This window comes from Protobothrops mucrosquamatus, unplaced genomic scaffold, assembly GCF_001527695.2.
Source record: "Protobothrops mucrosquamatus isolate PMUCROS unplaced genomic scaffold, P.Mucros_1.0 scaffold_272, whole genome shotgun sequence".
NCBI lineage: Eukaryota > Metazoa > Chordata > Lepidosauria > Squamata > Viperidae > Protobothrops > Protobothrops mucrosquamatus.
The window spans coordinates 150,699-166,046 of record NW_015386348.1 but is presented as its reverse complement, the minus strand read 5'-3'; the positions used below and the strand labels follow the sequence as shown (position 1 = coordinate 166,046).

General features: G+C 36.7%; 1 protein-coding gene across 1 annotated transcript in view; it reads left to right on the top strand.

Moving 5' to 3' along the window:
• The first annotated feature begins 332 nt into the window (after window positions 1–332).
• Window positions 333–15,348, top strand: part of MTUS2 (microtubule associated scaffold protein 2) — a 22,919-nt gene continuing 7,903 nt past the window's right edge. The window contains exons 1-4 of the mRNA XM_015831679.1: window positions 333–497; window positions 3,583–3,649; window positions 10,913–11,127; window positions 12,724–12,829. Of these exons, the coding sequence (XP_015687165.1) occupies window positions 333–497; window positions 3,583–3,649; window positions 10,913–11,127; window positions 12,724–12,829 (553 nt within the window). The remainder of the gene's footprint in view (window positions 498–3,582; window positions 3,650–10,912; window positions 11,128–12,723; window positions 12,830–15,348) is intronic.

Sequence of the window (15,348 nt, the reverse complement as noted above, 5' to 3'; positions counted from 1 at the left end):
GGAACTGCATACATTAAAAGATGCAAACCAAGTAGCTGGCATTCTGTAGAGGAATATCTGTACAGTGTATGGACTAGAACCTCCCATGTCTAGATGGAACATCATGGAGAATAACAGAACTAAGATATTGTGGGACTTCCAGATGCAGAAGAACAGGCAGTATGGCCAGTCAATCATGGTAGTAGACAAGGATCAGAAAACAGTTGTGGTGATAGATGTAGCGATGCCAGGTAATGCAACATCAGGAAGCAGTATGAGAAGCAGATTAGAAGCTTGAGAGATACCAGGACCTGAAAGATGAACTAGAAAGGGCATGGAAAATAAAGGTCAAAATGGTTCCAAGGGTAACAGGAGTACTCAAGGCTGTGACTGCTAAGCTGGTAGAGGGTCTTCAACATATTCCAGGAACAACATCAAAGGTCTTTGTCCAGAAGAGTGCAATGTTAAGAACAGCTAAGAACCCTCAAACTCCTATGAGACACATACTACCTATAGGTGTGAGAAGGAATATATACCCCTTGCTCAAGCAGGAGACCCTATACCATTTCAGACAGATGGCTGTCCAGTCTTTTCTTAAAAACCTCCAGTGTTGAAGCACCCACAACTTCTGAAGGCAAACTGTTCCATTGGTTAATTGTTCTCACTGTTAGGAAGTTTCTCTTTAATTCCAGGTTGCTTCTCTCCTTGATTAGTTTCCATCCATTGTTTCTTGTCTTGCTTTCTGGTGCGTTGGAAAATAAGTTGACCCCCTCTTCTTTGTGGCAGCCCCTCAAATATTGGAATACTGCTACTATGTCTCCCCTATTTCTTCTTTTCTTTAGACTAGCTATACCCAATTCCTGCAACCATTCTTATGTTATTGTCTCCAGGACTTTAATCATCTTAGTTGCTGTTTTGCACTTTTTCGAAAGTCTCAATGTGTTTTTTGTAATGTGAATGCAGTATTCCAGGTGTGGTCTTACTAAGGCAGTACTAAAGCAGTACTAATACTTCATGTGATTTTGACTCTGTGCCTCTGTTTATACAACCAAGGATTGTATTAGCTTTTTTGGCTGCTGTCGCACACTTCTGGCTTCTGTTTAGATGATACAGTTACTAACAAAAGCTTATCAAGAGATGAGTCTTTACAGATTGTCTAAATGCTGAAAAAATGGAGGGGCCAAATGCAATTTCTGAGAAGTGCATTCCACATACCTAAGAACCTGCCTCCAGAAGCAGTGAATGCTCCAACACTGGAAGTTTTTAAGAAGAGACTGGACAGCCATTTGTCTGAAATGGTATAGGGTTTCCTGCCTGAGCAGGGGGTTGGACTAGATGACCTCCAAGGTCCCTTCCAACTTTATTATTATTATTATTAACAAGTCCTCTTCCCCATTCTTGAGACATGGTTTTCTGACAGTGGAGCACCTTCAAAAATATTTTTCCTTTAGATCTGAGCAACTGGACAGGTCCATAAAGGGAGAGGAATTCCATTAGTCAAGTCATAAAGCCATTTGGACTTTAAAGTCAATGCCAACACCCCATTTATTTACCACTGTGAGCAACATACAGTATATCACAATGATTTAGTAAAAGCCTCAGTAGAAGTGTCATTATGATCCCTTAAAGGACCGTTAGGATGCTTGCTAACTTTTGTTTATTCTTATGCTCCCCATATTTTATTTGAGCATTCTTTCAATATTTGGCTTTTAAAAATTTACAGTTAACTCACTTTTATCCCATTTCTTTTCATGATCTGAAAATTTAAAATAAAAATGCATATATGATTAGAATACTCACTGGTTTTCTGTAAATCAGTTATGTTCCGATACAGGTATCTTTCAAACATTAAAACAATGAGGTTATTTTTTTATTCCTCTTTTGGTTTTTGATAAGAGATGTAACTCATTTTGTTTCAATATCTTGTATAGTATAGTGTAAATACTTTATTTATTTGGAAAAATGAGTAGAAATTTTTGCATCCAAATCTTCTGTTATTTGTCTTTTCTTAATTTATCTTTTAATTTGCCGCTAGGACAAATTTTTGTGGTTTAAAGTTGGAAAAAGGAAAGTATTGGGTTACTTAGAGATGTAGGCTAACTGGTACTTCCATTGATGAAAGTGAATTAAAGGCTGTTTTAAATCCAGTTAAGTCATCATATTTACAAAAAGGCTAACTGCAAAGGTTTATCTAAGCATTGTCACTTAAGCAATAATCTAGATCTTTTAGCATTTATGCCTATTGAGCAAAATATCAACCAAAGGTGAGAATTCATAAATGCATACGTTCCTCCAGAGAATATAGAATAGAATTGAATACAGTATTTCGGAGCTGTGATGTGCACTAAGACATATCAAGTGTTTCAGTTAATTGTACAATAAAACTTTGGTTTGGCAAACCTTGATGCAAGAGCCTTTAGTTGAAACAGATAATATAACAAAATTTATGCCATTTGCATAAATGATGTCACAGATAATCAGAAATAATAGACACCCTCTCTCCCAATTAGTCCTAAAATTAAGTTTGATATGTACAAGGAAATATAAAAGGAAATGTAGCACTGTTAGTCATTGATGAATATCTACAGATAGGTTTGGAAAAAATACAACATCCTTGTTTCATACAGTAAATTCAAGAATGTATACCCTCAGTAGGTGGTACAACTAAAAGAAGAGCATTTGATGTTAGAGATTAGTATTACTGAGATAAGCATTGTCTTGGAACGGAATTTAGTACTTAAATCAAATATCAGTCTTATACATGTACTGTAGTCCTTGACTTATGGCCACAATTGACCCCAAAATTTCGGTTGCTCAGTGAGTTTCGCTCCATTTTATGATTTTTCTTGTCACAGTTGTTCAATGAACCAACGCAGTTATTTAGTAACCCCCTTGTTAAGTGAATCTACTGTAGTTTTCCCATTGACTTTGCTTCTCAGAAGGTCGCAAAAGATGATCGCATGATCCTGGGACACTGCAACTGTCATAAATATGAACCAGTTGCCAAGCATCTTACTTTTGATCACGTGACCACGGGGATGCTGCAACAGTTGTAAGTGTGAAAAATGGGCATAAGTCCCTTTTTTCACCACTGTTGTAACTTCGAACAGTCACTAAATGAAATGTTGTAAGGCGAAAACTATCTGTAATAGATCTCTAGTTAGAATACATTTCTAAGTAACCTAAACAAAAAAAGGAGGGCTGGTCATATTTTGTTCCTCCGTAAAATGTAATATCGGTTGTGGTGCTAAACTGGCAACAGGTTCTAATCTATTCTCAGCCAAATCAGCATCCTGGATGACTTTGGAGGGCTCCTTCTCTCTCTCTCTCTCCCTCTCTCTCTCTCTCTCTCTCTCTCTCTCCCTCTCTCAGCCCAACCAACTCACAGAGTTATTGTAGGTAACAAGGGGAGGAGGAAGCATTTGGTATGCCATCTTCAGCTCTTAAATGTAACCAACTATAAATGCAGAAGCATCTTTGGGGATATAATATAACTATTGAGTCTTAACCAGTTTATTCAATTGAATGTAGCCAACAAATTAATGGAAGTAATTTTTGTGGGAATAAATGAACTGATTACCTATTTTCGAATGTTTTAAACAGAATGAAAGTGCCTTTGTAAAAGAAAAGGAGATCTCAGCTGAGCTTGCAAATGTCAAGGATGAAGTTGGTAAGTAGATGCTAAACAAGCAGTGTTAAATATATTCTTTGCTGGTTACCATTTTTTTAAACAAAAAAACCCCCACAACAACCGGATTCTTATTTCTTGTTCTGTGAGATGAGATGAGGTGAGATGAGATGAGATGAATATATCAAGTAAGGTATCATCTTAAACCTCGAGGCAGGTTTTTATGGTTGTCAGGGGACAATAATTTATTCTTAGTGGTTGCAAAGACAGGTTCATAACCATGCACAGCAGAACTTATCATGCATTATCTTTAGTGTTCTCAGATGATTACCTGTAAAGCTATAATTCCTGCTTTTCAGCTACATTCTGTATAAATATAATATATAAACAAATATAAAATCCCAGACTAGAGCATTCAGTTTTGTAACATACAGGCATAATTAGTTCAACAATCAATAACTAAAGTCAAACTGCATTACTAATCAATATGGAATGGGAACTGTGGCTAGTATGATCACCCCCACCCTCACTTTTTTTAACAACAGCAACAACAATAAATACTCTGATCTGAAGAGCTGTTGCCATCTTTACTATCATTCAATTTAACATATTTAGGAGTCAAGGGGAATTCTGAGGTAAAAATGGTTGATGATAGATCTGCATTGCTTAGTTTGCTTCACAAGCTTACAAATAAGAAAGTAGCAGAAGTATTATGAGCAACAGTGCTTGTGTTAGCAAAGAAATAGCACCACTATTTTAATTTTCTGAGACAGAGAACTATCATGGTGAGGCTAGAAGCAGAACATAATTTTAAATCAAGCTCCAGTATTTAATAATTTTCACTGAGATATAAAATGTAGGACAAAAATATCCATATGTAAAGGATTAGAGTCTTTGCTGAAATTACTATTCATTCTTATAGTGGCCCATATTCCTGATTTGCAATTATGGTGCACAAATAGAGGTCCTGTGCACCAACTAAAAAGGGTTCACACAACTGGGAACAAATGCAAAGAAGGTCAAAAAAGGGCAGTCATTAAGAGACTGGAAACCTATTCTTGTGAAAAGAGACTAAGGAAGCAGGGTATGTTTGCCAAGAGAAATGGCCAAAGACCAGGCTCAGATTATCCCTCTTTGGACACATTACAAAATATCCGGTTCTCTGGGAAAGGCTCTAATGCTGGGAAAGTTGGAAGAAAAGAGAAGAAGAGAATGACCAGAAAAGCAGTAAAGTGGATGGACCCAGTTACAGTGGTAATGAAGGCATCGTTGAAAGACCTGAAGGACCAGGTTATGGAACATCATCATGGAGAAAATTTATCTGTGGAGTCATTTGGAATTGAAAATGACTTAATGACACCTAATCAAGGGGAGTTACCAGAACTATCAGATACAGAATACATTGGTTATGGTGCTGGACTGGTAGCAAGTTTGAATTTATTCTCAGTCAAAGAAGCTTCCTGAGTGACTTTGGGCCAGTCTCTTTCTCTTAGCCCAACCTATCTCACAGAGTTATTGTAAACAACAGTGCTAGTAGGAAGCACTGTGTATGCCATCTTCAGCTCCTGAATATAACAAAATATTATCCCAGAGTACAGGCATGAAATAATAAGATACATGAAGGCAGCTTCTTGTAGAATGTTGGGAAAAGTGACTATAAAAAAGCTTATATTATCAAGATTGCTGGTGAATTTATCTCCACTGGTTTTGTTCAATCAAAGGGATGCTTTAGTTTGCGTTTCTACACTTGGCAGAGAGTGGCCTAAAGGCTCTGTCTACTTCTTTTATTCTATCTCATATATCTTTGCCCCTTTTTTGTGCAAAAATCAACTCCTTATGCTGCGTAGTCTGTAAGTACCCAATCGACATGATCACCATTCTACAATTAAAAGAGGAGATATGAAGTGGCTGCTCCAACATATATGAATTCTGTGAAACCCTGTGTTGTATACTGTACATTCAGTCTGAGGACTGAAATAAATATCTGACAAACATATTTTGAATAAGAGAAGTAAACATGAGTGAACAACTATTGATTTCCAAAAACTGAAAAAATACTTTTTTCAATGATCGTAGGATTTGTCAATGAGAAAACTCATTAACTGTATTGGAATCTGAGGATCTGGAGATCTGAATGCTAAAGCAAAATATTATCATGCATGCACATGTGTTCTTGTCTCCTTTTGGATGCAGAATATAAAATACATAAATCAGTTAAACCTAAAGCTTTGTTCTGGCCAAAATCCATGAAAGAAATGGTTGCACCATTGCCATTCAGCTAATTTTTCAACTTACAATGTTACAAGCCTTGTAACCCAGAAATGCATAAAAATATTAGTCTTAACTACTGCACCATTCTGTCTATGAGTGATATAACTCTTGTGACATTTCACTTTTCTTTCCATTAAACAATACTGCATTTGGATTGATCTTTGCCAGTAGGTCAGATGCTCAGGGAAATCACATCAGCTCAATGCTAGGAAAATATTTGAGGGCAAGTGCTGTGATTTAACTTCCAACCATCTGTCAGACCAGTAAATGTCATTTTCCATGGAACTTACATGTCGCCTTTAGGTCACGGATGAATTGTCCAAGGAAACAAAATTATATCTTGGCACTCTCTTAGTAGGATGTAGTCTGTGTTTTCTTACGGTGATAGCTGTACCTAGTCATGGGTGGGGTTTCCTGCAGCAGTTTTGGTATGAGCGTAGATATGTGATTTAGAGGTTGTAGACTTGTTCTTGGCTGAGAATTTTAACTCACCCTGTTACATAATCCCTTGAGTAATAGTTATTGTGGCATTTGACCAACATATGTACATGTACATATATTGATCACATACATAAAGTTCAAACAAATTTAAAAGCTTAATTTTTCTTTGCAAAGGGATATTGCACAAAAAGTTGTGATTTGTACATGTGTGCTTCAGAAGCAAAACCTTTTGCTGCCATCCCCAAAAGGCCACCATCTGCATACCAGATATATAATGTAGCAGAAATCTATAAAGGTTCTTTGCAGACAGTAATCCTGCTCATTCCTCCATATATTTTTTTTAACTGGAATCAGAATTTTGTTATGCCAAATATTTCTAAAAAAAAGTTACTGGCATAGGTAGCAACTCACTATTTTTCCAAGTTGTTTTCTTTTTTATACACTAAATTCCTGAGGCCTACAGCCTCTCCTTCCTGTGGATAGATGGAAATTTTGATCTGGTTAAGGAATTGTTGGAAGAATTAGATAGCTATTAATAGTTTTACAAGGACTAGCTAAGATGTCCCAATAGTTACTATTGAATCCAATTCTCAAATATAAAATTTCTGTAAGTGAAGCTATCCATTTGAGTGCCTTGAAATAATGCTAAGATTTGACAGAGGAGTAGCTACTGACCATGATAGCTTATCAAGAAGAAGGAAATGAAGTGTACAGAAGGAAGGAAGGAAGGAAGGAAGGAAGGAAGGAAGGAAGAAAGAAAGAAAGAAAGAAAGAAAGAAAGAAAGAAAGAAAGAAAGAAAGAAAGAAAGAAAGAAAGAAAGAAAGAAAGAAAGAAAGCCAGGAGGAAGGATATGTCTTTCTTTACCACATTAAAATTTTCTTTGGAAATCTGATATAGAGCAGAACTTTGTTATATTGCTAATAATGTGAACCCACATTTTATGCTCTGCTTGCGTCTATTTTATTAAACCTTTTTATTACAGAAATGTCATAAAGAAATTGTATCCTGGCTCTCTGTTGAAAATAAAGTGCATATGTGCAATGGTTTATAAACTGACAGAGTTTGCTATTGCAAATGCTGCTGCAGATAAGTTTCTAGTGTGTATATAATCTCTCTATATAGCTTCATTCCGATCTTAAATATTGTATTTTATAGAAAAGTGCCTCAAAATCTACATTTTTCAGCCTGCTTTTTATTGTGCTTTAGATTTCTGTACACATTGCATGATTTGGCAGGTATTCTTCTATTGATGCAACCTATACTATGCCAGTCTCATTAAACAGATGTTTGAATGGCAAGTTTCAATTTAAAGCTTGAATGGGTTTCAATTATACTGGATTCCCAGTTCTGACTTTGAATGTATTTTTGTTTGATTGTTGACAGTTTTTATGCCACAATGGCAAGTTTAAAAAAACACTAAAAGGTCACTGAATAAAATTACAGAATTATTTAAAGCAATTAAGAAAACTAGCAAAGAAATAAACAAGCAAACAAACAGAAATTGTCAGATGAAAGATTCTGTGATCTCATGGTTATAGTGTTGTATTAAGTTTAGAAAGTCTTAAATCAAAATTCCAACTGAATTATAAAGTATATTGGGAGATCTTGGACTATTTCTTGGCCTGATTAAAATATATCATTTTCTTCCCTAGCAAGGTCATTTTTAGCAGTGAACAAGTCAGGATCATAAACCATGATTTGAACCTAATCCTCCTAAAACAACTCAGAACTTCCTAACTCTGGATTTAATGGGAAGGCATGGTTATTTGAACAAACAAAGAAGACACATATACTGTACCATAAATACATGCCACCAATTACACTTCCAAATCTATTAGAAAGAACTTTAAATGCATCCACAGTTATTTTCACTGGTACTGATCTTGAAACTTTGGAAACAAGAAACAACGATTTGCTGAAAGGAAAAGAAAAACAGTTCTAGAACAAACAGGTCTTCATTTGCACTCCATAGAAGATGGAAATTATTCATCTATCTCCTTGTTTCATGTTTTGAGTGATTACTTAGTTTTATGAAAAATCATCTGGGTGGTTGAACATAAAAATCATCAAGCCATTATTTCCCCCCCCCCAAAGGATTTCTTAGAGCAATCAAATCCAGAAGCTTTGATGCAGGGTGAACCAGGAGATCTACCTAATGATGAAACATGCCCTTACAAGCTCCAGAGAGTAGCAGCATTTCAGAACATTGTGAGGGGAAAGTGCTAGCTTCCCTTCATTTTTAGTTAACTCATACCGGTAGTAGACGCAAAAATAAATCAGCTTTACTTTTTACATGGAGTATATAATGTGAGATCTAATAAGAAGGCTGATGAGAGCAGTCAGAAATTGAATACTACTGCATGTATACTGTATGGGGTGCACAATGGCCTTATTTGATTTTTCCCCCCACTCCCGTTCTTGCTGCCAAAAGCCCACTGATAAGCTTTTCCCAGAGTTATCTTTTCCTAATCAATGTCTATGGAGATTCTCAATCATCCAGATCGTGCTCATATTGATTAGGAAATGCTTTATCTAAGAACTTCTGAAAGTCTTTTCTCTTGCTTTACACAAAAGAAGTAGGGCAGGATTCTTGATGATGTCTTCTCTATCTGCCTATCTGCTTTTGTCAGCTATCCAATCCACTCTTACCACTGACCTGCAATCAATATTGAATTTTCATGATAATAATTATTTCCTGAAGCGATCTACTGTTTGAAAGTTCTTCACTGTTGCCATCTGACTTCTTCTGCACCAAAACATAGTTTGCATCTATAAGTGGTCCTCATTTAGCAAAATGGTCATTAAGTAAAACATAACTTGTTGGGTGCCTGTTTTCACAGCTCAACAATTTCCTACTACTGTATCTCCACTTTTTTTTTTAAAAAAAAAAAAGATTTTTAGTAAAGGATTTTATAGAGCAAGAAAAGTAAACATTCAGATTTAAAGAAAAGAAAAAGAATAATAAAAAATACAGAATAAGTGAATAAGCAGAAAAGGTAAATTTCCCATGTTTTCACTGCTTACTAAAAAGTTTAATTTATCAATTCTGATTTTAGTCTTTAATTTTCCATGCTCACAATAATCCTGATATATGCCATGTCTTTGTGGCGCATAGCCATTGCATCTTGGTTTGATATTAATTTAATCTGTCTGACCTGAGCTTTCCCAGCATATTTCCTCTGCCTTCCTTCTTTGATAGGATTTAGAGCTTCGAATCAAGATTGACCAGAAAACTGTAGGCTCTTGAAAATGCCAAAACTATAGCATTTGAAATGCCTATAATTTATTTATTGATGCGATGTATAGCCAGCATTTTAGAATAGAATAGAATAGAATAGAATAGAATAGAATAGAATAGAATAGAATAGAATAGAATAGAGCTGAAAGGGACCTTGGAGGTCTTCTAGTCCACCCCCTGCTCAAGCAGGAGAACCTATACCATTTCAGACAAGTGACTGTCTAGTCTCTTCTTAAAAACCTTCTTGAATCTAAGTCATGAGTCAGTATTAGCGCAATGTTTTCCATATATTGGGTACAAAATTCTATTTTTTCCCCTTCTACAGTATTCAATTATGTTCAGTTCCCAGAGACTATCTGGACAAGTCCCTGCGCTTTTCTTGGCAAGGTTTTTCAGAGGTGTTTGCCATTGCGTCCTTCCTAGGGCTGAGAGAAAGTGACTGGCCCAAGGTCACCCTACTGGCTTTGTGCCTATGACAGGATTAGAACTCACAGTCTCCCAGGTTCTAGCTTGATGCCTTAACCTCCATGGCTGTATTGTCACAAATGACTATTCAGTCAGCAATTCCTGGAAACTTTAATATCAAGAATATATAAAAGGAATTGTAAAGAATGCTGAGTATCTATAGAACTAAAGCAAATATGTTTTGGGCTAGGATATTTCTTCACTTTCCATTTGCTGTTTTTAGTTTTGTATTTATGCTACTCACTAAAAGGATTACAGTGCAACATTAATGAATTTGTCATCATAGCAATATCTAGAATTGCTGCAGGTAAATACACTCAATATTAGAAAAAGTGTTTGATATTTAGTATGTAAAGTGAAAGTAAGATTTTAAAGATATTGTGTCCATAGGAAGAGGTAGGGTTGGTGGTTTTGGCAATGCTCAGTATGTAGAAGTGTCTGAAGAGCAACTTTACCTGAAGGAACTGATGTGATTTACAAATCAGTCTTAATCTGATATCTAGAAATATATTAACAAATGTGCTTCACAATCATTTAGATAGCAAATCCTACCCATCAGTTAAATATGTCACTGGATGCTTTTCACTGAGACAGGACCAATTTATTCCATTTGTGATCATGAGCAGGTCCATTTCAGCACATTTTGCTATTTTGCTGAATTGACTCACCTGCATCTTTATTGTTAAAAGGAATCAGTCCTGACTTTTCTGCAGATCCTTAACCAGTGGTGGGATTCAACCGGTTCGCACCACTTCGGCAGAACCGGTAGCTAATTTTTTGTTGCCCAGGCCCAGAATGGACTTCCAGAAGTGGCATCCACACAGAGAACCTGTTGTTCACATATTTGAATCCCACCACTGTCCTTAACGTGTGGTTCTTCTGATTTCAGCCCTCAATACAGGGAAATACGAGACACTACAAAAAGAGAAGGAGGAGATGGAAAAGAAGTTTGAGGGAACTGTGCAGAAACTCACTTGGCAGCATCAGGAGGAGCTCCGGGCACTTGAAGAACGTTTGCAGTTACAGTACAGTGCTGAACTAGAACGTTTGCATGAGAATCACCAAGTCAAGCTTGACAGGATCAAGAGTCAGCATCAGGAACAGGTTGGTCATGTTCATTCAGTGTAAGCTCACTCGAGGGTGACTATGCTCCATGATTTGACAGGCAGACTTTATTTCTGTAAATTGCTGCTAAAACACATTTTTTAAATCATAGCGCCAAGTCCACATGTGCGTTTGAAATAGGCACTGTTGGTTGGAGGATTTTATTATGCTGTGGATGATGGGAGGTTACTGTTTTGAGCTGGATGGTAGCAGAGCCTTTTGGGGTCATTTCCTGATTGGACCAAGCTGCAATGGTCTTCTATCACTTCTATCAAGTGATTTATATTTTTTTGCCAGGCTGTTTGGCCGTTTGGGAAGGAATCATGTGTGGTGCCCAAAGCCCATTCCTTTACCTGGGTTATGGCTTGGAGAACAAGCCCTGGTAGATTGGAGCCAGCAGCAGGGGCAGCTGGATTGTTGAATTGGTGGGTGCATGAATTGGTTGCCTCATCCTGGAGGCGTTCTGTGTGCTTTGCAATGACACTTTTACAGTTTTCATCCAGTCTCCAACCTTGACTTTTTAAGAAAAGTTGTGGAGAGTGAACATGTGTCACCTTCAAAGGACTCTGGATGAAGTACATTATCTGGACCTCTTTCAGACAGGGTTCAGGCCGGATTATGGTTCTGAGACTCATTGATTATAATCTTGGATGACTTCTAACAGGACTGGAATGAGGGTAATGCATCCACCATTGCTTTCCTTGATCTTTTAGTGGACTTCATTACCATCTATTATGGTGTTGAAAGAAAATTCTATTCTATTCTATTCTATTCTATTCTATTCTATTCTATTCTATTCTATTCTATTCTATTCTAAAATGCTGGCTATACATCACATCAATAAATAAATTATAGGCATTCCAAATGCTATAGTTTTGGCATTTTCAAGAGCCTACAGTGGTAACGGCAGACTGTGTGGGACTAAACAGTTCAATCATCAATTCCAACTTTGCAAGATCTTTTTTTTTCCCCGCGAGAAGTTGAAATTGACTGATTGAACCTTTTCTTTTTTGCACACGGCGGTGGAGGCCTAAAGCAAAAAAGTTTATAAAACCCAGCTGAAGGCCTAGGACTGGGGCGACGGCGCGCGTGCCCACAGAGAGGGCTCTGAGTGCCGCCTCTGGCACCCATGCCGTAGGTTCGTCACCACTGCCCTAGGGAAACCCCTAATTGACAAACCAAAGAGATAGAGTATATGCTGTGCATGCATAAAAATCAAAGACTCTTACTTGCAACCATGTATAATCTTTGCAAGTCAACTGTAGGGACTCATGCCATAGTTCAAGAGAGTCTGCTGTGCACCAAAAGACTTACAAATATAATCAATCAAAACATCCATAGATTCATCCATAAACAGGCTAGTTGAAAGGTGGATTGGAAGAAAATCTGTTAATCAGGTTTTTGGCTCCTCAAGCAATTACCTTTCTCACTGTTAGGAGGAACTTGCCCCCAAAAAATGTGTTTCAGATGTAAATATTCTACTGGATTAGATCTGTCAAATGTAATCTCTTGTTTTCATAACATCCAACTGTTCTTGTTTAAAGCCACCATAACTAGTTTACTTCTTCTTATATTTGTGTTTTGTTATTTAAACAGGTGGATGATATTGCAGCAACTCAGGAAGTGGCAGTATTAGAGATGGAAAATAGCCACGCAATTGCCATTGAAGAACTTCAGGATGAATTTGAGCACAAAATTCACGGTAATTCTTTAATCCTAGCAAGCACTGGATTATTCTACCATTTTAAATGATGATATGGGAGGAAGCAATTTGAGTTTGTGGGATGCCTTCCTCAGAAAAGTCCAGGAAATTATACTATATTATACAAATTCTCAAGTGTCAAGTTGAAAATTGGTTATTTTATTTTAATTTCAAGTGTCAGACTAAAACTGGGCCATGTTGGTCTAAGGCAGATATGTCAAACTCGCGACATCACATGATGTCGCGCGACGTATCAGGACGGTTTTGCCATTGCTGGCAATGGGGTGGGTGCGGCTTCCACGTGACGCGTCCAGCCCTTGGGCTGGAAGTTTGACACCCCTGGTCTAAGGGTTAAGGTACCAGGCTAGAAAGCTGGAGACTGTGAGTTCAAATCCCACTTAGCTATGAAAGCCAGCTGAGTGATTTGGGGCCAGTCATTTTCTCTCAGCCCAACCCACCTCACATACCATAGTTGTTGTGGGAAAAATAGGAGGAGGAAGGAGTATTGTTTGTTGCCTTGAGGTACTTGTAAAAATAATAAAGGCAAGATATAAATAAATACAGAAAATCTTACTTCTACAGAAAGTCACCAATTAAAGGAACGAAGAAAACTTTATAATTTAGGCAATTGATTGTAGCATAAATAAATGACTATAAATAAATTGTCACTGCTATAGTTAACCCCAATCTGATCTATGTATTCTGTCCTCTTTGACATGGACTTGGAAAAGAAGGGTGCAGGTGACATGTAGTTTCGTTCCCTGCAGTAAATAAGACTGTTTCTCCTGGCTGCCCCAATATTTTTTAGTTTTCAAATAAGGGTATAATAAGCTTCTGGAGAGTACAATTTGCAGTCAACAAGAATGTGTTCAGTGTCTTCAGTGGCTGGTGTTCCACAAATACACTGTCTTTTTTCAATTGGGACTCCATAAAACCTCCCATGTCTTACCATTTGAGCCCATTTATTCAAACTGATTTCTAGAAAAAGCTCTTCTGAGATGTTGAGGCAAATAAGATGTCAGATATTTTTATGACAGAAGCTGGCTTGTATTGAGCCAGTCACTTTAGAGACTTGACACATTTAAGTGCTGCAATATTATCTTGGGCAGCCACATCAATAATGCTTTGTTTGAAGACTTCGTTGGCCTTTAGATCTGATTAGACTGGAAATTGGATGGAGAATCCATACTGAGAGATGACATTTGAAAGTTGGGTGGCCCAGGTGTGAGGTTGCTTGTTGTGAAACTGCTCTTCTGGGTCCATGAATAGGATAGCCAATAACTGAATACATAATAATAATAATAACAACAACAACAATAACAACAACAACAACAAGCCCAACTCTGAGGCTGTCCCCAGTTGAATTGTTCTATGGGTGTATAATTCTAAAAGTCTATAATGAATGTACATTGCAACTACCTAGATTTTATTTAAATATAAAGAAAAACTTCCAGATGGGTCTCTACAATAGTGAAACAGTGCTTACTAAGGTTGTGAGTTCTCTATCTTTGAGACACGGCCAGGCATGTCTCAAGGATGGCTTAATACATCACAGAATAGTGGACTAGATGATCTTTGGGGTTCTTTCCAATTCCACAGTTCTAGGATTCTGAGATTCTATATCAACTTTTGGGATTATTATCCAAGAATCATTTTTATTTTTACTGATATCATGTCTCTTATTTTTATTTTTACTTTTACAGGGCATTCATTCAAAGAAATATTATTTTAAAAAGAAATATTTTGATTTGACATATCAAGTTATATTACACTCATTTCTCACCTTGTCCCTCTAAATATTTTGTCTATAATTCCCGAAACTCTTGACCATTGATCATGCTGATTGGGTTTTATTCATTCAAAATGTATGAAGAGTACTAAACCGTCTCTTCCTACCATCAGAAATCCGTATTAAACAACTCACAATCAATTTTTTGCTTATTTATTTAACATTTCACTTGATAGACGAAACCGAGATATATAGATAAGATAGTTCCTATCTTATGCTGGTCCATTTTACTCAATGTTATCTACAATGACAGAGAATATTTTGGGGGCCTCCATTGGGATTGTTTTGGTTTAATCTTTCTAAGATACTGTATTTATATATTAAAAAACAATGCTAACAATTCCTTTTCTGTACATATTAGTACTGATCTATGATCTCAGAAGAGCTTGGTAGGAAAATCATAAAAATTGCTCTAGTATCTTTTTGACTAGCAGTTTTATTATGACATAGTTTCCCTAGCAACAGCTTCTACCTAGGAATTTATAATCTATCAAATTTGGGCAGGATAAAGTTAAAGGCAATGGAAATGGAAATGGCCCACTAAAATTGGAGAAGCTTTGTCTAAAGCACTGCTGTAGAAATAAATATTTAGCAACAACTCTAAGATAGATTATTATTGAAAGCATTATTGACTTTCCTAAGTATGGAATCCCAATCATTAAATATCAGTACTGATTCTCAATTATACATACGCTAACCATCATTATTATTTTTCAAAGCTATTTTGGTG